The 23,605-nt window shown below is 41.9% G+C and overlaps 1 protein-coding gene across 2 annotated transcripts; it reads right to left on the bottom strand.

Annotated features, from left to right (window-relative positions):
• Positions 1-323: 323 nt before the first annotated feature.
• On the bottom strand, positions 324-20,590 carry E2F7 (E2F transcription factor 7). 2 transcript variants are annotated; one of them, XM_027747840.2, is made up of 13 exons: positions 20,515-20,590; positions 20,259-20,339; positions 16,810-17,085; positions 14,727-14,895; positions 12,372-12,653; positions 11,587-11,745; positions 10,404-10,541; positions 9,427-9,621; positions 8,706-8,790; positions 7,584-8,103; positions 6,430-6,691; positions 4,789-5,213; positions 324-3,505 (listed from the first exon to the last, which is right to left on the bottom strand). In XM_027747840.2, the coding sequence occupies exons 2-13, from the start codon at positions 20,337-20,339 to the stop codon at positions 3,329-3,331; spliced, it is 2,769 nt and encodes a 922-aa protein (XP_027603641.1). In that variant the 5' UTR covers positions 20,515-20,590; the 3' UTR covers positions 324-3,328. The 2 variants fall into 2 exon arrangements, with proteins under 2 accessions (XP_027603641.1, XP_027603642.1); XM_027747841.2 differs by having other exon boundaries at positions 20,334-20,339; positions 20,515-20,523.
• Positions 20,591-23,605: the final 3,015 nt, after the last annotated feature.

The following is a 23,605-nucleotide window of genomic DNA, read 5'->3' as shown; positions in this document are numbered from 1 at the left end:
CACAGCACTGGTGGGATGGGCCCTCATGGTGTGGGGCTGGGCATCACTCTACATGGCTTTGGGCCAGGGCCACTGGGTGTTGACTTGGCCTGCTCAAGGACTTTAAAAGCCAATTTACATTGCACTGGTCTCTGCCTGCAACAGCCAGAGAGGGAATCATGCCCATGCTGCATAAAATAGCTGGACACTAGAGCCACTGGTGCGAGCTGTTGTCCTCTGCTACTCATTCCATGCTCACATCCAAAAGGCACTGCTCACCTGGACACATAGTGCATGAATATCTCTTTTCAAAGGTGTCCTCCATACTGAAATCACAGCCTCAGTTTCAATTCCATTTTTTATTCTGTAAAAGTTTAATATTTTGCTAAAAGATAGTATAAAAAAATATTCAACCCGACAGTGTGATTGGAGTAAAGCTGTATGCAGACAGGTAAAAAGATAGCTAGAAAGCAGGAAAAGCAGGACATCTAATCACTGAAGAACAGTTACAAAAAGCAATAAAATTAATATCTACATTAAACTAGCAGTGCAAAGAAACAAACTGGAAGCAGCTTTACATTAAAAATACAGCTTTTTAAATACAGAAATAGCACCAATTTACAAAAGACAATCAGAAATGTAAACGTGGCAGATAGATTCAAGTATAAGTTATATGCTCATCCTCCTCAACAACTGTCTTGGGACAGAAAGGTTTCACAAACCCTGCAGAACATCCTGGGTACGCACTTCGCCTCAGTGCAAATACAAATTCTGCTTTTCCAAAGCTACTTTGCTGATGAGTTGTTCCTAGTTTATTTAACTTCTTAGCTTTCAGTGAAGGTAAAGATAGGAAAGGTAAACTCATTCCCTCATGACCATAAACTCTTTGCCCTCACTGGTCTAGTTCAGCAGCTCAGGTACTGAAAGTAGCCTTGATCCCTTTGCTGCCCAACAGCTTTGGTGGTCCCACTCCATTTTAGTGAAAATTTTGCGTTGTCAAAACCAAGACAGCATATCAGCATCCTTCTTCTCCCAGACCCAAAATCTGCTTTCCCAAACATGACCCATTGAAGAGGGAGTCGATCCTCATTTCCAGACCTGCTGTATTTACGGAAACCCAAAACTAGAAGCAGAAATTGGAAACTGAAAATTCATTTTCAGTCCCTGCATTTTCAAGTATAATTAGGTTAGTTATGGCACACAGTAACATTACTGACAAAGAAAGGCAATTTTGGTGATGATGCTTCAACTGGAGCAAACAGCCAATACTAGCTCTAATGCTCCTCTCTGCACCCAGCTGCCATTTCACTAAAAGGCAGCACTGTACTAGAGGGAAAGAGAAAAGACAAGTTTGGAGAATCAGCACCCACCATGTCACCTGGAACCCTAGCAGCCTGTTTCCTGCCCCAACAGCAAGACATGCATGTTAGCAGAAGTGCAGGGGCAGCGCTGTGCTAATTACACACTCCTTTTCAAAGAATAATTAATCTAAGTGGATGTTTTATTATGTCTTTTAAGAAGAAATAATCCAGAAGGAAAAACTGTAAACTTTCATAACTGTAGTGTCTTTTAAATATAAAAAATTAGCAGTCTGAAGATGTCTCTTTACCACCTCTGAAATTTTCTATGATAATTCTGCTAGAGATTTTCTTTCAACATGGGCTAACCAAACCCTCCTTAAAAAGCTGTTATTGGTCTATTCTAAGAAAAGGCCACATTACTCAAACTCTCAGCTTCACTAAAATTCTTTCTTAAATTTCATTTCCATAATACATTTCATTATAAAAATAAACCCCCCTCATCAAATCTCCAATCCTCAAACAAAGTCCTAGACTCCCCTGACCTCAAAATAGTACATCCAACAGCATATCTACGCTTGGAAAATCAGTACCAGTACCAAAGAGAGAGCTGATCATGCTGGCCTTATGTTTGCTAAAAATCCAGAATAATGTGATGTCAAAGCAACACTTTCTGTCTTTTAAAAAGGAAACTGCACAAATTTAATTGCAGCTTGCTCTATGAGAGAAAACATACCCAAACATAAGAGCATTAACTCTTAAAATTATGTCCTATATTATTAATAGCACCATCCATTATTTGAGGACTCTGAATGTTAAGACTTTTCTTCCTCATTACCTTCTCCTAAGGCGTAAAGATAATTTTTTAAATTTTTTTTATAGTAATTTCAAAATTTGAGGCTCCTGCTCTTTTCAGCTTCTTTTTATAGTTTAGATAGACAAGATCTCCCTTGTCTTCCCAATATGCTCAAATGCTCTATTAACTAGCTCAAATGCTAAGAAATTCCTGTAAGTGAAGAGTTAGGCACTTAAGCACATACCCCTTAAGTAGACAGCTAAGTAGGCACTTAGTAGACTCAGGTTAGACTGAATCTAATCATGTGGTTAATGACTTACCAGTGGTCCTTGGTCATAAAGTCTAGACTAGATATTTAAACAGGAGATGAAATCTTAGCACAGTCCTCTCAGTGGCTTGTCACTCAAATTATTCTGTCAAACCTATTTAAGGAATCAGGTTTTGTATTCTTTACATCTAACTTGCATATTTTGCTTAGAGTAGAAGTAAAAGAAAAATACAACCCAAGGACTAATAACAGTTCATTAACACAACTATAAAAATGTTAACATTCACAGTTATTTTGGTCTTAATATTTTTCATATGTATACATTCAATCATACTGTGTTATTATTAGGTTTTTCTAACCACAAGTGCTGGGCAAATTGTACAACAACCAACTGACATTCAAGTAATCCTACCCTGAGAAAATCTGTTATTCTGAAGCTGCAAAAATCCTTTTTTGCACTAATCCCACTCCAACATACAAAATAAATAGCAAGAGGCTGCACTGCGGAGGCAGGATTTGACAGATTGGAACCAAGGAAGCAGTTGCTCTCACAACTGCAGAAGTTTATCATTTTCACCACAGATTTACTCAGGGTAAGTAGAGTACATGCAAATAAAATGCTTACCCCAGATAAGTGCTAGACATCTCACTTAAAACCACAAATAAAGAACCCCTGGGGACCCCAAAATCTCTTTGCATCTCCTCACAGCAATAGAATTAAAATCCCAAATAAAATTTGATGCCCACAAGGCTGTGTGAAGCACAGAATCTGAATTCAAATCAGCGCTGAAGGAACAATTCAGTAAAAGGATTTCAGTACCAAGGATGATTTGTGAAGAAGATGGTTAACAGAACCAGTGGGTACATGGGGAAGCATGCTGAAAGGGGTGACATTTTAACGTGCTCCTCTTGCCAGGTAAGAGCTTGTTCTCTTATAATCAATACAGGGTCCTAAGCCAATCTGTCCACTCTTCGCAAAGAGTGGCATTAGTCAGGGCTGGTACCGGAGATTTCCAGTCTCCTCTGCACAGAGCTGGCATTTCTGATCTGGTTGCCTTCATTTTTCTTCCATGCCACAGGGTCTCCAAGACTTCCAGGAGTTTTGAAAAATGCCTCATGATGTGCAGGACGAATGCTCTTGGGAGTGAGGGGAGTTGATGAAGGCTATTTGTGAAACAAAATCAGTGATTCAGCAGGGTTTTCTCAAAGCCTACATGCAAGCATGCAAACAGAGGACAGCTGGGAGACATTAATCCCTGTACCCTGCTACTAGAGAGAACCACTCACACATCCTTTCAGAAGCTCCACATGAAAAGCTATGGGCTTTGCCCCTGCTTTTTGTTCTGGAACTGTATGCCAGTACATCACTGCTAGAAGATGAAAGCCTCTATCTTATTTCCAACTTAAATGTTTTCATGATTAGTTCATATTCATTCATTCTTATGCCAATCTTGTCTTTTAGCTTAAATGGCTCTTTCCCTTCCCTGATGTTTTACTCACTTTTGTTATTTGTTAGCATCCAGAGAAATCAAAAATTAGTCTTCTAAACCCTGACCACTTCTGTTTTAGGTGCCACTCTACTGTAACCTCTAATGTTAGTAGCTGTAATAAGATTGGCTGCCAACCAGTCTCTTATTACAGCCTTTTTCTAAAGCTCAAACAAGACAACAATAAAGCTTCCAAATGTTCAACCTGCTTGTCACTGCATTAGACAATAGGAAAACAAACCACAGATTTAAGAATGTAAGCTGAATTAGTGTCAAAATGTCACTGCTAATAGTTGTAAAGACCCAGGTAACACAGTGTGACTTGAGTGTTTTCTGTCACTCGTATTTCAGATAAATGAGTCCTCCTTCACTTTTGGATTTCTCATTTTTTTACCCAAGAGCCTGTTTCTATGGTAAATTTTTAAAAAAAAAATATCTGTATAAAAAATATCAACAAACACCACAAGAATAGTTAGTTTCTCTCAGTTCTGATGCTGCTGTTACGTTTCCATTATGTAGTGAAGAGAGATCAGAATGGGGCTGAGGGGGTAACCCAGGACACTACTACCTGAAGAAGTGTTGCAGCCAACTGACTCCTGAATTCTGACAAACAATCCTCCTATCCACCTAATGTGTTTCTGTAGCCATTGCATAACACGCAATGATAATGTCAAATGGGGAAAAAATACCGACTTAGATTTCTGGGGGATTTTAAAATTCCTGTAAGAGTTTTGAAACTAACCATAGATGTGCTATGCTGAGCTATGTCTTCAACACTGTCCCAAGCCCTGTGCCACTGCTACAGATGGACACACACAAACTAAGTGGAAGACACCAGCTCTCAGCGTGCCAGCTCACCACTCTGACACAGCAGCACCAGACTGTGGCACAAAGTGACTTCAGGCCCTGTGACCTGGCATGTGTCTTTCATCATCACTCCCTCACACCTTTCACTCTTACCTGCTGCAGCTTCAGAAGGGTCACTGGGTGCCCCACACACATGGGGGAGTCCAGTTTAACAGCACTGCAAGATCGTGTAAGCACAGGACTCAGGTGCAGAGAAGGGTGAGCTGGTTGCTGTAGATCCACAGAAGGGGCAGGTGAGACCTTGGGGGTGACCACTGCTGTGGTGCTTATGAAAACAGGGGTTGTTGATGCCAGGCTGGACATACTGCAATTCATGGAGGCACCAGCTGAGAATGAACCATCAGGAACTGGGGAAAGAGGACTGGTGAATGAGGGAGAACAGACAAGAGGGAAGGAACCCAAGGCTGCCGATGGCACCATGACACAGGGTACACTTAGAGAAGGTAACTGGTTCGAAGCCAGGCTTATGGCACCAGGGGCTTGGTTTGCAGAGAACAGGAAATTAAAACTGCTTAATCCTAAACCAAAGAGAGAGAAAACAAAGCATTAATACAGTTGACAAATTGGAAGTAAATTATTGTAACTTCATCCAGAATAGGAAAAAGGTGTGAAAATAAAGAAAAGTCTGACTAGGAAGTAAACTATGGCAAAAATAATAAAAAATAAGGAAGAAAACTGTCACAAACGCCTGACTCTTCTGTCCAGCTGCTTTTCCTCACCTTCCTCCATCTCCCCCCCTACTGTTTGTTCACTGTACCTGCATCCATTTACTTTGGTCATATTAAGTACCAACCACACACATCTTGCTGTTTTCTGCTTCTAACTTCAATTAAAAGCAACATCCTGGCTAAACAAACTCTTTTTTTCACTAACAGGAATCATATCCTCTGATATATGAAAACATATACGTTGCTTTTAACAAGAAAGAAACCCCAAACTAAACCAAACTCAACAGATGGGAGTCACCCACAAAGACAGACCAGAAAGACATTAATTTTTCTGAAAACAGCTGAAATACTGTGTTGAAACAGAAGCTGCTCTGGTTTCCAGTTTGTCTGACCTTCCAAAACACCAGGATCAGCATTTTCAAACTGACCATCTCCATCTAAGTCATATCCATAGACCCCACTCGGTGCCACAAAGGAATCAAATACTAATGCAGTGTCATGGCAATCTGCCACACATGTCCTACTCCAACAAAACAGTCTTTCACTGCACACAAACACAGACACAAACCATGGTGGACACAAAATTCTCTTGCGATATTTTCAGCTGCTTCCTCTCTATCCCTAGAGTGTCCTACAAGCAGGATTGGCTACACTTGCAGTGCCTTGGTTTTTGGGGGTTATCCTGACGATGCATATTACAAGACAGTACAAAGTTTGTAGGTGACTAAATTCATCCACTCAGGGGAATGCTGCTGCTGTTTTGGTCACCGTACTGCCAAACCTAGATTTCTAGCTCCTCCGAGTTTTGAATGCTGGATAAGTGTCCATTTTGCTGCCCACAATTCAAGCATGCAAAACTCACATTAATTATCTCTATTAATGTTTGAGAAAAATGCCTGTCTTTTCAGAGAAGCGGCAGTTCACATGATGTCAAGGTAGTTTAGAGTTATTAAACTACTACAGAGAACTGCTGTCAGGTTTTCTGTGCCCAATATAGACTTATTCACCCATTTGTAGGACACCATATTTGCTCAGTGAACAGATACAGAGGTTTGGCTGTCCTTACCAGTGGTAGGCTGAAAATAAAGATATTGTGGTTGGAAAGGTTGATTGGCATTTTCTTTAGAGATATGCTCATTTCCTGGAGGGGGTTCATCAGGGTCTGTGTTCTGAGATCGTTTTTGTTGCTCCTGACAATCTAAAGACTCCTTGCTTGCAGCCTCTGGAGCAGCAGGACTTGCGAGGTCAAGACGATAAGTTTCTAGATGTACAGCAGAGGGACAGCCATTTCCTGGGGTAGATTCAGCCCTGGGTGACTCAAAAGGCTTCTAAGCAAAAACAAAAGTGGAAACAAAGAGTCCAAACTGAAAAAACACAGTGCAATGCCTCTCATGCACCTTCCTCGCCTATGGAATAAAATGAGTATCTGCAAAGGAGCAGCACAAACTTGATTAGCAAATCACCAAGTTAGAAATTTTGATTGAGGGTTTGAAGAGCCATATTAGTGATGCCTGAGCCCTGTGCCCTTTGCTATAGTTCACTTTCAGTACTTGGAAACACTAGGTAAGAAATACCTGGTCTCTGGGATTATTTTTTTATTGATAAGGAAAAACATTTGTTTCAAATGGTTTATATTGAACATTCAAATGGCTTATATGATACAGCCTTGAGCCTGACCCCTACTTTCAGTAGTTAAGAGAACCCTGAGACAGCTACACATCACCTTCACCATCATCTTTCTCTCATCAGTCTGCTGTGGGCAACACCAAACTTGAGAGAGAGGGACTCAGGCTGTAGAGTAGTGGGAAAGTACAAATAATATCTGCTATAGCTCAGCAGAATAAGCAATGCTGCTGCTGTCTGGGAAAGCCCAAGCTAACAGAGGAAGATGAGGAAGAATAGTTACATTGATTTTTTCCCCTCTGACACACTGTTTTGTTCAAGACAACGATCAGGACACTGCTTCCAAAGAGCAGCTGAGCATCACATCACTAGGCAAAGCAATCACAGTCCATTTTCCCCTGGTAATGTGAAAATGTCTCCCAGTTAACGCCTGTACTCCCTGACACAGCTCCCTTACAATTTTCTTAACATGTGGGAGGCAGCATTTGTATCTCTAACAAGAGTGGCGTACTGAGTTTTCACTTCTGAAAACATTGTCTTAGGCAAAAGTCTTTCCTCACTATGAGAAAACCTAAGTGATAATGAAATTCACTTTACCTTGGGTACTACAAGTGAGAGGGGCAGATCACTCTGCTCCATGGTCTGCTTTTTAGCAGGTGGCTCTTCATCATCTGCAGGTGACGAGGGTGATGTGCACTTGTGGGAGCTGTGTTTTTTGCAGACAGCTGAAGGTACAGCAGGCTGAGCTTCGGCACTCCTGTCTCCCTTCTCTCCTGCAGCGGGGAGGGTCTCGCTCAAGTTATTTTCCAGAAGACCACCACACAACATAAAAAGGGATGAAGATGGGAAGCACAAGAAGGGTTGGCTGGGAATCAGGGTAGCTTTTCCATTTTCTGTTTTGGAAGCTGCAGGCATGGAAGGATGTGGAGCTTGGCTGCTGATGCCAATTGGTAGTGAGAGGCTTGGCACCTCTGTCTGAACCACAGGGAAAACAGCCTGAGGCAAAGGGTTAACACAAAAATCAGAGTCCCCAGGAACCGGAATAAGGGAAAAAGGTGAGGTTATGCTTGAGTTCCTTGCTGAATTTAGTATAGTTTCTGTGCCACAAGCTTTATTCCTAAAAAAAAAACAGTAATGAAAAGAAGAAAAACATTTAGCCCAAAATTAAACCCCTATTTTATCCTTAGAAGCAAACAGGTACAATTTTGGACATAAATGTGGAAAAAGCCCCCCCCCAACCACTATTTTTACACAGTTTACAAGGAGGGTCACTTTTTATTATTCCTAATTACACAGAAGCAGACTTCTCCAGCTTTTGGTGGAACAATAATGCTTTTGGTTGCACTTGACTAGAGTCAATCATTCACAAATGAATTCAGATAGGGATAGGTGTAGAGAAGACAGATGAGAAACAGAGACACTCTTCCACAGAATCATGATTTGCTCAGCCTACATAGACAACAGGTCAAAGGACACAGGGATGACCTATATAAACATACATGATACAAAGAACTACAGAAGCAAAACAACAGTGGTGGTACAAGTACAAGTGGGTATAAAATGACCACAAAAAAACCTGCCATGCTGACACCTGTCAGTATTAAAATAGTAATAACGAGACTGTCTGGCAATTTTTTTATCTCAGTCTCTGGAATCTATCCTTAAACTAAACATGACAAGCACAAAGGTGAAACTGGACAAGAGTTAAGACCAACCTACCTAGTATCTTCCTCTATTTTCTGCCTGCAGACAGCTGCTAGATTTATCATTTTGGAACAATATTCATCTGAATTCACAATACCGTCTGAAAGAACAAAGAGGTATTCAGTTTACCAAGCGTATTTTGATACTGGTCATATAAAATAATTGCTATAATCTTTCAGTCCTGAGACATTTTTATAACATCCACTAATCACCTAGAGCCAGAACCTGCAAAACACTCAGAACTCTCAGTCCCGCTGGAGAGGTGTTCACCATCATCATTTCCTATAAGAGGGGACTGTGAAAAGCCCCCTGTGTAATTGCTTATCTTTTTCAACAACTATTCATTAGATTGTTACTGTAAAAATTCATTACATTAGGAACCATAAGATAAACAAGCATTTTGTGGCTAAAGAATCTTTCTTTATCTATGCCAAATTTTAACATAAGAAACTGTAGTATAGTTGCAGTTAGTAGAGAACAGAAATATTTACCAGAAAACCAACTGCAGATTTAAAACAATATGGCCCAGATTGACCTCATCTAACTTCAGGCACTTGACTGGAAGGTCTAAAAGACAAATCTCATCATCACATGGATAGTAGAAATATAGGTACCTCCCAGGAGTAATTCACATATTTAATTACACTGATTCAGCCAATCAAGCGTCTTAAATTGGTGGGCTGTCATTTGAGCAGATACAGTGGGACACAAAAGAACATGTTTCATAAGTAGTTACCTTGCCTCTCTTGATGTGGGCTGTTGGGCTCAGAGCTGACCTTCCTTCTGGTCCCTTCAAAAGGCTGTGCACCATTAAATGAAGCGTGACGTGTAAACCTTTGTTTTCCAGAAGCACAGATCTGATACTGGGCACAGGCTCCTCTCTCTGTCCCTGGCAGAGAATCAGATGTTGGGCTATGTCCTCTCAGCTCATCTGTAGGGACATAATTTTGTACAACAGTCCTTTAGGCAACACAGCTCATTTAGGCTTCTTCCATGTTACCAAACTTGGGCTTAAGGAAAGACATAACCTCCATAACTATCTCAAACCCCACAACACTGAAACAGATTTAGAGCTCAGTAGGCACCAGTAGACAAGATAAGGGCTTCCCTCCTATCCATTCCATAGAGGCCAGGAGGAGAAAGGGTACTAAGATAGCAATAACATTATCCTTCACTTTTACTTGGTGCTGGCACTGGCCTGACCCAAATATCAAAGCCAAAGGGCTTCCCTTTGCTCTGGCTTCCAGACAAGAATCATCAGCTTACAGAGACGCTCTGTCCCACCGCCTCATTCTTTGCACTCAAACGTTTTGTACAAGGGGACATTTCCAAGAAACAGCCCTGCTATACCTTGGTAAGACAAAGACAATAATTCACTGTATAATTGTTATGGAATTACTGAGATTTTGCAAATCAAAAAAGCTGTGGACCCAGATTTGAAGACGTTGGCATTATCTGCCATTTGCTCTACAATTCCTACAGTTATGCATATAGTTATCTAAGTGAGTAGACACAGTATCCTTCAACATCTCTCCACAGCCCCAGCTCTTGAGCGCAAAGTCTAATAAGGGCCAATGTTGAGCTGGCAGCAGTTAATAATCACAGGGTACACAATGAAAGCTGAGCCATTCTTTCCACATGGAAAGCAACCTTTACCACTTGGGAAGGGCCTGTCAAAGCAAAAAGAAAATAAGTGCAAGCTACACAAGTTACCAGTCTTTCCAGAGAATTCCACAGGCCCAATCCACTTGAAGGCTGGTTTGCGTCCTCGTTCCTCAGTGACGTGAACTTTCTTGATCAAGCCTAGGCTGGTGAGAACGTTGGCAATATCATACAGTCTTCGTACCTTTGCTAACAACAAAACACAGAAATAGTTAAGACAGTCAGGTTTCAATGGATACAGTGTATAAGTAATTTCATTCCAGAACATCACCACAGCTTTCACAAATGAGGTGGGTAAAATCAAATTGGGATGCACTTAGGCCACCTCCTATGAAGCCTGCCATGCCAGCTCCCACCTCATTGTCACTGCTGCTTCATATGTTTGCTGCTCAGGTTTAAGCTCATCTACCTCATTTCGATGGAAATAGGTTAGGGAATGATTACACCAACAATTTTCCCAGAAAAGGCAGCTGCCTCCACGTGGGGTAAAGACAAGCTGGGGGCAAGAGGCACAAGAGTGCACAGCTGATCCAAAGAGGACACATGTCCATAATTTTTAAAAATTGTAACACATTCAGAAAAATCTCTGTGACTCTAGTAAACAACATCTTTGAGTTGACTATGATACCTACATGTTGCTCAGTTATACTCCTCACATTTCTCCTGATATTTGGGGTAGAATTTTAAGACTGAAGTGCAAGTACTTTATTTTAAAAGTACTTTAAAGACTTAAAAGTCTTTATCTTAGAAAAATTATTTACTAATGCTGAGTTTTTCCATGTTGTCCAAGGGATCGAGGTACTAATCCCCACTAACTGAAAAGCAAAATACCATCCAGCTGTGAAAGACTTCTGGGGTAAAAAGGAGAAGTAGCACATTTCTGCAGAGAAGAGAATTATTTCCATCAAATTAAACATCATAGTTCATTAAGTTCTGAAACATCATTCAGAGTAATACAGGAAACAGGGTTTAAGTATGAAAGAAAAAATCAACCAAAAAAAAAATAATTTCCTTCATTCTGAAGCTAAAACTTGGGAGATAATTGTCAAAGTGACTCTTCCCCATATCAAGCTCTATTTTCACAAACTGAGACTTGCAATTAAAAAACCCCAAACCATACTTCAGCAAAAGATTCATGAGTCGCTCTTGCTGTTACTTCCTGGTGTCAATTCAAACATGCCCCTGTTTTCTTTACTCACTGACTGATTCATTTGCCTCTCATTATGCAGCTTACTTTTAAATTTGCTGTGGTCCACTGTATCCTGGGTTTCTTCTATCAGTATCTTTGCTGCGATGTCCAGAGTGACTATCTTGGTCTTGGAGACAAGGAACAGCATGACAAACTTTTGGCTCATAATCCGCAATGACTTGTCCTTTCTGCTGTTTGCAGATGCTGTGTTACAAATAATACCCAAGCCTCTTAGCATACGTCATCCATCACAGCCAGAAAACTAGTAAGTAGGTTTCTCACGCGCAAAAGGAGCAAAGTATTTACTTGTCAGGAAGCAGAAATCTTTTGAAAGGCAGCTGAGTAATGCAGACAGAAGCGTCTCTTCAAAAGGCAATAAAAATTGCAGAAATAGCTTCTAGAAAGTCAGATTCCAAGACTGATGTTATGCTATGTTACACAGTTTTGTGCCACTATAATTTCGTGACTCCAATGGACTTTGTACCTTAAACCATTATGTGTCACATGGGCAGCATGAAACAGTGGACAAATGAAGATGGCACCTTCTGGCAGGATAAAGTGTTTACTGTCAGGTACAGGTGAGTAAAGAACTAGAGTATCTAGTAGAAGTTCTGCCAGTTTGTAGCACAGAGGGAAAAATCTGTCTTGAGACCTATGTTAGGAACAAAATAGAAGGAAGAATTCTGCACCCTCCATGGTGAATTCAGAACCTTTTTGGGAAGGATAATTTTTTATTATTTAATTTAAATGCAAAGCAAGGGAAAAAGTCACATGGTAAACTGAGAAAAAGATTTGTGTCTTTGTATTATCACACTCAACAGTTATCTTACCAGAGCTGCAATCTGGTTCTGAAAAGTCCAGTAATGGTCTGTCTTGGGAATGAGGAATAGTTTCCTTTTTCCGTTCTCCAAATTTGTACTCTAAGTCCTGCTCCTTGTGCTGGAAGGTCATTACCTCTCCATACTGCAGCTCTCCTGCTTCCTGAAGCATTTTCAGAGTTTGGCTGAGGTTGTGCCGGCCATGCCAACAGTACTGGTTCTTGGCCACACGGCTAACCAAGTGCAATGACTCCAGGACATTCACTATATCATAAATTCGTCTCCGTTCAACTCCTGTTTTAAGGTTGGGGAGGAAAGACATAGATGCTCATCAGATTTAATGTGCTGTTCAGCAAAAGCGAATAGAGAACTGGCTGTTCTCTAGTACTGAGTGTCCACAATACATTTTTCACTATTCATCTGGACACATCCATATTTGCACAATTAAGACCTGATTTATGTGTGGCCAGCCTCATTGTATGCTGCTCTTTGTCTATTTTCTTAACTTCCCATCCAGCCACGGCTTCAGTTTAAAGCACTTACACTGTGTTTAGAACTGATTGCAGTCTGCCCAGCCTTGCTCACTAAGACCTACCCAGACTGCCTTGAGGTTTTCAGAGCATTTTGGTCCTTCCTGACAGAGAGCTTCAGAGCTCACATAACTGGGCACAAGCCTGTGTGTAACAGAGGGCAGTAAAGGGTCTGAGCCTGGCACTGTCATGGTGTAGAGATAAAAGCCCCTCATATAGGAACTAGTGCGAGTGTGGTCCTCCACTTGCGTTTCCAAGGGCACAATTACTTTCACTTGCTAAGCAAGTACCAAGCAAAGGAGCATTAAAAACTTCACAGAGTGCAAAGCAGTGTAGGATGTGACCCACTGTTCCCAAATGCAGCAGAAATGAGTCCTTGGTGCTGGTTGGTTCTACACCTATGGGAAATCTATGAAATATGCCCAACTTGAGTTCAGCCTGACTGATGTGAGCAAGGCTGGGGACTGCACAAGAACAGGTTAGTGGCTCTGCTCACTGTTCCAAGTACTCATGTCCCGTGCTGTTTGAAGCATGGCTGTTATATATAACACAGGGCACTATAAGCTGGTGGCATCATCTGAACCTGAAATGCCCTAACAGTTAACATCAGCAGAGCAGAACAAGCGCTAGTTAGGGAGAAAGGTTTTGAAAGACTTCCCTGTGGAATGCAAGGTCTTGATGCATCTATTTACCCTTCTGGAGAATATGGATAATACTTACCAGCCTCATATGAAAATTAGGTGAAACAATTTATGAGTATTTCTTACAGTGTGGAAATCTTGGATTGAAACATACTCCAGAAAAACAAGAGTGCTACACATATCCTGGTGTTTTTCAGGCATCAGCATTTTTATAGCCCCCTTTTTGGCCTTTCTATAGTTCTTCAGTGAACAAAGCAATATACATTCATAGCAAAAGCTGTATCACAGCCATCATTTTTTACACAGAGAGCAGCAACATGTGAGTAATTTTGTTGTCGCTGAGGCAAGTGGATACAAGCAAGCAAGGAAGGGAAAACAAAGGGAGAAGGACAAACGCCCCCTCCTGGGAGGCAAAATTCCCAACAATAAGTTTTAAAAGAAAGTTTCTACCATTTAGGAAAGCAAGGTAACATCACTTCCAACACAAAATAAAGAACTATTCATGTTCAGCTGTACAAGGCTGGAGCACAAGCATCGCATGCAAACACATGAAGGAGTAACTGCAAAATCCCAAAGAATAATTAATTTTAAAAGTAATTTAACTATTTACCTAATCTGAATTCTATCCTATTTCCACTTCCCATTACCAAGGCAAATAAATGAGTATTTCAAGGCCTTTCTTAACAGAGTCATAGAGGACATCATTTAAACCTAAGATAACCTTGAGAACCATGAGATCTTGGAAGGCATAATGTCAGACATATTGCAGAAGTCAGGCAGTAAACCCAAATAATCTCCTACACCTAGTAGTTTGCAATCGTTTCCTCAAATGTTTCATTTTGACAAAATTTGTTGTTTATAAGTCCTCTTTCAGAGGTTTTTCAACTCTTGAGTCCTTCAGTGTTCAATAAATTGAATATTTAGGAAAGTAAAAGAGTTGGTAAACAGTTGGAGGCAAGATTTGTCCAGTGAAAAGTACTGTCAGAAAGTAGATTTCAAAATGGTAGCATTAACAAGCAGCAAAGACACTCAGGAATTTTAGGCATTTCCAGCTCTTGATTAGTATGATTAAAAGAGCATCCAGACCATGGGAAAGGCAGATTTTGAATGTAGTCTGTTAGAAGATGATCTCTGGAAGGCCCACCTGTTGGGTTACCCCAGGTGATCAGTTACCCCATTTTTGCAGGTATACATACCAAGAACTGAAGCCACTTCATCCAAAGAAATGGTAGTTTTCTCTGTTGACAATGGATAATTTGGATAGCGAGCTAGAAACTTTTGGCACAAAAGTCCTAAGCTTTTCTGTTTTCTGCTGGGCCTCTGCTTTTCAAATTCATCAACCGTGGTGTCGTCTACTATATCATACTGTTAAAAAATAAATGTTAACCCTTTAGTGCAGAGCTTTAAAAGCAAGACATAGTCAAGCGAGACATATTTCAGATGCTAGCAATATTTAAGCTCAGATTTTCTATTAAGGAAAAAAACCATGGACTTCTTGCAAGCACAGAGCACTTGGGTGACACGCAAGCTCTTTTTAATTCATCACACAAGATATCTACAGAAAAACTCTTATCTGCACTATCACGAAATAACGGTCATGCATAAGGAAAAAAAACAGTAATATCAAAAACCCAAGACTTGCAGATGGTAAGATCCTACTTGAAAAGAGTACTTCTTTTTGAGAGGAGAAGGAATATTTCCTCAAACAATTCTGGATCTAATAAACCAGAAGATGCAGAAGACATCAGAGAGTTCCTGCAAAACCTCTTTCAAAAGCTTTTGCTGCCCTTCACAGTGACTTTAGCACTTTAAGAAACCAGTGATTGGGGAAGGGTTGGGGGTACAATGCTAAGAGACCATAAAAGGCACTACCTGGTCTTTGAACCTTAAACTCAGTCAAACTGTTACATTAAGGAATTCTGTAAGATGGTCTGAATATGGTTTTTCTGTCTCTGAAGTGACAAAAAAAACCACAAAACCAACAAAACTGTGATGCCAAGAATGTACGAAGAGGTATGTTTATTTATTACAAAATGAGAATGATGGAGGGTTTTTCTGGTAACCTTGGGGTTTTCTTCTGTTTCAAAAACGGGAAAATAAGTTTTGCCCTCTGGCAAAGAAAAGCTGAGGATGGTGGCCACATTTCCTTGAGTATGGGATCTCAAACCGTCCTTTGCTAGTGACTAAGTGACCTTGTGGCAGGCTGTTGCTCTGATAGAATTCTTTGAGTTTTATATGTTATCAAAATAGTAGTATTCTTACAGTAACACTTCTACTTCTTTTATAAGTTACCTTTCTAAGCAAAGAAGATTATTAAGTGTAAGTTTTATTAACTAGAAAATATTTGAACTCTTTATAGTAGTCACCCCAAAAATGCTGTGTGATCTTAGCAGCTTGGAGTGGTAATGAAGTAATCTTTAACATCAACTATTTTTTACTTACTGGATGCTATGTTAGGAATGATCTTTCGTTATGACCATGCAGAATTCTCTAGACTACTGTAATCACTGTACTTGCTGTAAAACTACACTTCCAGTGTGATCTGTGGCCTATCAAATGATGCTTCTCAGTAGGAGGACCCTCAAACTAATTTCCTGTCACTGAAATCACCAGGGAAGGGTATTATACAGGAAATAATCCAGGAGAGGGAAAGTAGTGGTTGCAACAAAAAAAGAGTACGAAGGAAGAAAACTGTAATGATGCTTACTACAACCTGATGTCATTTTCTCCAGGGACAGACTTCCCAAAGTGAGGACAAGGATCAACACCTGCATTGCCCAAGTCTCGGCAAGTAAAAATCTTCCTAACACTTGACCACTAGTCTGGGGGCTGGGGTGGAAAGAGGGAGAAAGCTTTCAGCTGACCACTTTGCAGGGTTGTTGCGGACAAGGTATAAGATTTGAAAAGCATGCTCTTCCATTGTTGAATTTATTTTTGAAAATGATGCCTGTTTAAAACTGATCTGGCAATTTACTTTCCAATGTGGTTCAGAAGTACTAGGGAAAATGGAACATTTAAACTCTACTTCCTTCACTGTCCTTTTAAGCAGTATTCAGGCTCTTGAGGGGTCTCAGGTCAGTTACTAGTAAGACAGTTGCTTTTAGTCTTTTGATGTCCTACTGCTCAGCCAGTGCTGTGTAGGTAACTGTCCTTGGGAGTGTCTTATAATTCTGCAGTTTTCCATAGGGAGCAAAGGATTGCTTGGAAGAAAACTGAGGGACAATTTAAGGAAGGTCTGATTCCTAACTGAACATAAGGTAATTGTGTTCTGAGTCTCACCTGTAATGAATCCGGCGTGTCACTCTGCTCACTGTTTTCTATGGGTCTGAAGAGCTCTTTTTTCTTCTCTCTGTCCCTCATGTCAGGGCTAGCAGCACTAACGAGCATCTTCAGGTTAGCAGTAGGGGTCCAGGGATCAGGCTGAGGTCTGTCAATGATCTTAACAGGTGTAATTGGATTTCTTTCCGGCGTGCAGCCTTTTTGCTTCGATAGATCAATTGGTTCATTCTTAATTGGAGTCTTTGGGGCCATCCTGGATCGATCAAATATGTTTTCCTATTAAAAACAAAGTTCTTTAGACACAACAGGAAACATTCCAACAATCAATTTCACCGTTCTTATGAAGGTAATTGTAGTGACTCATGCCTTGATACTCATAGATATATTTAGCACAGTTCTTCTGCCTTTGTTGGAAGTGGTAAAATATTCTACATGCTGCTGTACTGCAGGAAGTGTATATGAGATACTGCCTTGAAATACAGAACCGGAGGTCAACGAATGCAATTTGTGGCCTATTAGGCTTTTAAACTCTGACTGTTATTACAAGACATCATTGCCCACAAACATAAATCACCAAATCGCAGCAAAACTGAAATAATGCACTGTTCATATTACACTTATCAAGAAAACACACTATTCTGTTTGAAAGGTCCCTAGTTAAAAGCCATGCTGGGGATGCAGCTCAAACTGTCATAAAATGTCAAACTGAAATGGATGTAACTTTACGTGCAAGTGAGAAAAGTTTTGCGTCTGCACTGTCTGCTGCTCAAAGAAACAAAGAAAATCTTCATAACTGTTCCTTGACTACAGCTAAGAGCTGCTAGAAGGAAAAGTCTAATTCATCAGCTGATCTTTATCATTCCCTGAATGAAGCTCAACTCCTTCCAGTCCCTAGCTGCAATCAAACTTTTTCCATATTTCCTCTTTGATCCAATTTTACCCCTTTCCCTTATTTCAAGAATTATCACTACAGATCAACTCATTTCAAGGGACTGACTGAAGGAAGCATCAGTGGTATCCTTAAGCTGAGATCTGTTTTTTGAGCAGCAAGAAACACTACTTCACTCTAGCCTATTAGTGTAAATAGCTAATGAAGATTCAAGGAATTAAGTAAAGAGGATGCCATATTGGCTTTCTTTGCAGGATATCAAAAACTGTGACCTAAATATCCTAAGCCTGGTACAGAACAGGACTTCCAGAAATACCCATGCAGAAAGTTGCACTGTTTCTTCTTGCCCAGGGAAATCAATGTTCTGTTTAGATAGTTCAGATATCACTTAATTCCTCTTAGTACCCTATAAACAGGACACTGTTTTCTGGAACTCTAGCTAATATTGTTCAGCGGTTTCTAGATTTACTATGCACCTTGAGTGAAGTGAGACAGAAAGCAAACTGAACAGACTATCATCAGAAACCTAGAAGAGGTTATAATTTGCTGTAATGGGCAATGAAGCCTTTGAAATCACAGTAAACTGCTTTTAATCTAAAATTCAGGTTTGAAGTTATTAACTCTTCAGTGTAACTGTGGCTTTTTGGTCTCAAATTGAGCAAGTCTTCCTGTTCAGATTAAGATTACTGCTTCATTTTTTTGGAAATTAGTTTTAAAAGTCTAACATGACAACTTTGAGGCTGGATATTTTGTGTTGCAACAAATCCAACTCAGAAATGGCAAAAAAAGCCAATTAATATTAAATATTAAGTTATACTGGTTTGCTGCAAGAACTTTCCTAAGTTTTGCCTTTTCTTTAAAGTAATTTAACTATTCACTCGCTGAAATAGATATTTAAATAGGTGATGCCAAAAATCATCCTAACAGGTACAGTCTAGCTAGAAAGGAGAAAAAAGTTTTAGTAACAATTGAAACTGGCTTTTACTAGGAGCAGTTTTGTAGCACTCAAACTGGAAACAAATTTGGCACATCAAAAGCACTGTTCTCTGAGCACTGATGAAGAGCACTTCTGCATATGTTCATCTATGAATGACCCAAAAGGATATAATAAATACATCTCATTTTACAATTAACAGTCAGCCAGTTGTAACTTACTATACTGTGATAACTAGGGGTCAGTTTAGAGGCCATGGTACTTCTTAGAATGTATGTTTACATCATGATGGCGCTCAATATATTCTCGCAATTTCACGTTTGGCAGTGAATCAACACTTAAGGAATGGAGAAAGTCTACCTTCCCCTCCAGTTCCTGTTCACTGTTGCTAGTGGTAATGGAACTGCAGTGGGGGCAACTGAAACTGCTGTTTCAGCACCTCAAATTTTCATGTTTACACAAATATCACAGTGAAAAAAGTTGTGGTTCTACATGAGAAGCATGTCTACTCCTTTTCAGATCTTTATTTCCTACTATCATGATTACCTACTAAGGTAAGAAACACTTTTACCCTCTCTCCCTTTTTTTTCAGTAGCTGCAATGCTACACCATTTCCATCCATCTGTATTGCACAAAACTGCAAGGGCAGTTGGTGGAAGTATGAGATTGACCTTGATCCAAGCAGAGATAGCTTATGATTACAAGACAACTGGAAAGGCTTAATGAACTTACTACGTAAGCAAGAATTCAAACAAATCTGAGATAACAGGAGTGGAATCTGACAAGAACTATGCAATCTTTGGAGGACTCAGACTGAGCATGGGCAGCAGGTCATGAATTGCATCTAGTTCAGGAGACATTACTGAGCAAGGTTATGCCCAAGACTAGATATCTTGTCTCCTGGCTGGTGAGGCAGTAGGGGAACAATGAGCTTGTTTCTCCTGAGTGGCCCCTACTCAGCCTCTTGACTTGAGAACACGGCTTTATGTATACAGACCAGAAGGCAAGCAGAGTGGACATGTGCATATGCACAGCCAAAGTGGTGCTAAATAACAGGACCATACAATTCCCATGTCAAGTTAGGGCTGGTGGTTCTTACCTTTAGAATGGTGAGTTTCTACAAGAGCCCACCACCTTTCCACATGGTAGCCATTGGGATGCTTGAGATCACTTAGTGAGTTTGACTTAGGTGAAAGCTAAAGTGTTTCCCTAGGAGTTAGTGCCAGAGTGCAATAACTTCACTTACTGACAAGGGTGGCATGACTCGGAGTTCTTTCACTGGATTGTCCCTTTATCTTTAGGGTAGCGTTGGACACCCCAGTGCTCCAAGTACTCACAGGTAAGATGCTGCTGTGCAGACCAGCATAGCAGGGTAGAGTAGGTCCGATGGGCAAACCCCAAACGCTGCCCAGGGGAGCGAGAGGAGCCCGAGCCAGGGCCCGAGCCATCTCCCAGCCTCCTGGATCGTGGCCCTGCACTCGCCCGCCGGTCCCGCCGCCCTCCTTCCCTCCATCCCTCCCTCCTCTCCGCACACTGCCCGGGCCGGCGCGGGGCTCCGGCGCAACGCGTGCAGGGAACTCGCGGCGCCGGGCACCGACCGGCCCGTGCCCGCGCCCGCCCGCTCACCTTCTGGGCCGCTTCGGCGCGGCCCCGCCGCCCCGGCCGGGCGCTCGCCAGATCCCGCAGCGCCAGGACGCTCACCTCCATCTGCAAAGCGAGAAGGCGCCCTTAGCCCGGCCCTTGTGAAGAGCCGCTCCCGTCCCCGGCGGGACGCGAGGGGAGCGCGGAGCCGGGGCTGCGCTCCCGGGCAGTCGGGCAGGGAGCGGGGCAGGGAGGGGGAATGAGGGAGGGCTGGGAGTCTCCGCGGGCTCCGCGCCCTCACCGCGGCCGGAGCCGGGGCGCGCGGGGGGCGCGCAGCTGTGCCGCTCCCGCCAGGCGCCCTCAGACATCGCTTTACAATCCGGCCAATCAGGCGCGGCCGCCGGGGAGCCCCGGCCGCGCCGCCGGCCAATCAGCGCGCGGGCGGGCGGTGCGCGGCGTCGGGCGCGCGGGACGGGGCTCCCGCCCGCGCGGGGCCGTTTCGCTCCTTTTCTTGTCGCTGCCCGCCCTCCCCCGCGCGCGCTCTTCCCGCCGCCGGCCCCCGCGCCGGGCGGGAAAGGGGCGGCGGGCGTCTGTGCCGGGGGGAGCCGGGCTGGCTCCTGCCCGGTGCCTCCGGATCCGTCCGTAAATTTGAGAGAGGGGACCAAGGGCTGAGCCGGCGGCAGGCGGGTGCCGCCTCGGTCGCCCGGTCACCGGCTCGCAGAAAGCGGCGCGTGGGTGTCCGCGCCGGGGCAGCTCCGCAGCCCGGGCTGTGGTCGTGCGGCACGGCAGCCTTGGGCAGCCCGGACAGGCTGTGATCCTCCACCGACAGCCCCTGAAACGAGCCTGCTGCCGGGAAGGTAAAGCGAGCAGGCGCCATGGGTAGCGGTCTGGACACAAGAGACTTTTCGCTTTCTCCTCATATCAGCCTGCTCTGTGGTTTTCCCTCCCTTGGTACCTCGCAGCCTACCGACATAAGGGAAGAACTGGGAGAGAACCTTGTCCGAAGTTAACACATCAAATCCTGGCAGCCTGTGGAGCTGTGCAGTGATGAGTTTTCAGTTGTATCTGTTTTGACTATGCAGACAATATTAAAAAAAGGATAGGAAATTGTCAAAATCATAGCTTTCTACTGTGCAGAACTACTTCAGACCTGAAAGTGATTGCTCTAAGCTTGAGACCCTTTCTTGAGAAATTTGCTTTGTGCAGTGTAATTAACTTTGCTTTTTAAAGTGCGTTTGTACTTAAGATTGTTTTGTTTTGTTATGATAATGGCAGACATGCAGTTGCATTATTCCTGTCTTGTTTTGTTGTGAGAGGGTTTCCTTCTCAATAGTTCATGAGTTAGTAATGAGCTGTCACAGAAGAAAAAATCCAATGCACAGTTCTGATTATAAAAATACTAATTTGGTAATTTTTGAGGAACATACAAACTTTCTTTTCAGTAGGGATGTAGAAAACAAATAGATACTAAATCTCTTGCATTAACTGTAATTTATTTGCTTTTAATGTACTCTGATTTATTTCTTTTCAGCAAGTTCCAGTATACCGCAGTTTGCTGAAGAGATTGAAATATAAACTCTAAAAGAACCTCTTTTTATAAAAAAAACCCACAAAACAACCAAAAACTATACAAAAAAGCCCTTCAAACTTTTTAAGCCTTAGTCTTCCTATTGTCTCATCATCATCATCATCATCATCATGGCTAGGCTTCAAGAGTGAAGATTTGGGAAGGGCACTACCCATGTTAGTTACAAGCGCGTTGGTGGCTAAAAAGGCCAATACGAGATAGACATGTCCGGTTGCAAAAGGCACAGCAGAAAAACTCCTTAGGTGGTATATTCTGCAAGACACGATTCTTTCTGTGTTGTCTTCTCAGGAGTGATCCTGTGTGCTTTCCTATTGTCTAGAGGAACATTAATTACCTAACTGCAAATATGTATCTTAGTAGGTATTTGCAGATATGTAGAGACATTTCTAAGGTGTAAACTATTACTGCTGCTGTCACTCACAGGAGCTCTGAAAACAGACTCATGAGAATTGTAAGTTATGCAGAGTCATGGAAAATCTGAACAAGAACCTTGCTTTGCGGACGTGCCCAGGCATGCACTCTAGGCTGAGGTAAAGAAGTTGAGAAGTGAGTTTAGCAGCTAAGTTGCTTGTGTGCTGAAGTCCCAGTGATAGGAAATTGCCATCTGGCCCCTTTAGTCATCTACTTAAACTAAAGTGACATAGAAAAATATGTTCTCAGATCCTTATCTTAGATCTCTCACAGGAATTGTGTATCCATTGTCAATTAATAACACCTATTATAAGGTATTACATGCAGTGAAAATTTAATAGGTCTAACTGCATCTGCAGCTCTAGCACAGAGACTTTCTGGTTAAGACTTTAATGGTGCTTAGGACCTTAATATTTGAGTCACTTGCTGAAGTATCATGGCAAGTGCATGTAGAAGGTCATTTGATCATTACAATGATTGCTTCTGGCCTTTGAAATCTGGTAATTTATAAGCCATTAATCAAAATATCCCTATGTTGGCATGAGACCTGTGAGGCCTAAGTCCTAATACCTGTCAACATCAACTATAGGCTGTGTGGGCAATGGGGCACGTTCTGCTTGAGATATTACTGACTGGAATGGATCTGGGGCCTTAAATGACACTCAAGACTTGTGACTTTTCTTACTTTAGGTTAAGGATGCCTCTGAATGTAAATTGTGTTACTATTAAAGCTCTACAAGTCCTCAAGGGAGAACTAATTTGAATCAAGTTTGACACCTTCATTTAATTTTGCTGTGGTTTTACATGCACAGTATTCCTGGCAGCAGAACCATGTACTGCTTGAAGGACGCTGGCTGAAATTTATGTAATGGCTGTTCTGGAAAAGCCATAATCTGTTGACGATGAGACGAGTGAGTCAGATCTCTGATGGGCTGGAAGCTTGTTAAGTGAAAATCATCTCCAGAAGGTGTTGTGGAGCTCAGCATGAGGATGAGAAGCAAAAAAGCAGAGTTGGAGGGTGAGAGGCGTCACTTCTGTGCTTCAGGAGGATGCTGGAGCCCACTCTGGCACTGGGTACAGTAAGGCGTATGAGTCACATACATAGACTAAGGTGGGAGAAGTGAGACATTGCACCACATGGGCAGCTGTGGGACCTGCAGTGGGTGTGCAGGGACACTGGGTGCTGGTTTAGTCTGAGGAAATCATGAGTATTTAGCCTGGAGAAGCTCCTTTCATGGAAGGTATTGGCAATGATTTGGATTCTTCTGTATAGGAATTCTTCTGTAATATGGAAGCAAGAATGTTCAGAATTAACATATTAATATGAAGCTGTTACAAAAAGTGAAGAACATATATAAAATAAAAATATATTTTGTTATTTTTATATGATTTT

The sequence above is a fragment of the Pipra filicauda genome, unplaced genomic scaffold, assembly GCF_003945595.2.
Source record: "Pipra filicauda isolate LSUMZ 115617 unplaced genomic scaffold, ASM394559v2 scaffold4_size7858003_pilon, whole genome shotgun sequence".
NCBI lineage: Eukaryota > Metazoa > Chordata > Aves > Passeriformes > Pipridae > Pipra > Pipra filicauda.
Note: the sequence above shows the minus strand (reverse complement) of the source record. Positions and strands in the feature narration are given on the sequence as shown.

Excerpts from the sequence above, each read along its gene's own strand:
- E2F7 (XM_027747840.2), bottom strand. The coding sequence starts at position 20,339 with ATGGAGGTGAGCGTCCTGGCGCTGCGGGATCTGGCGAGCGCCCGGCCG. Across the intron at positions 10,542-11,586 it reads GGACCACAGCAAATTTAAAA|CAAAGGTACGAAGACTGTAT; the intron begins GTAAGCTGCATA and ends TTTTGTTGTTAG. Across the intron at positions 6,692-7,583 it reads TCTCACTTGTAGTACCCAAG|AAGCCTTTTGAGTCACCCAG; the intron begins GTAAAGTGAATT and ends GTTTTTGCTTAG.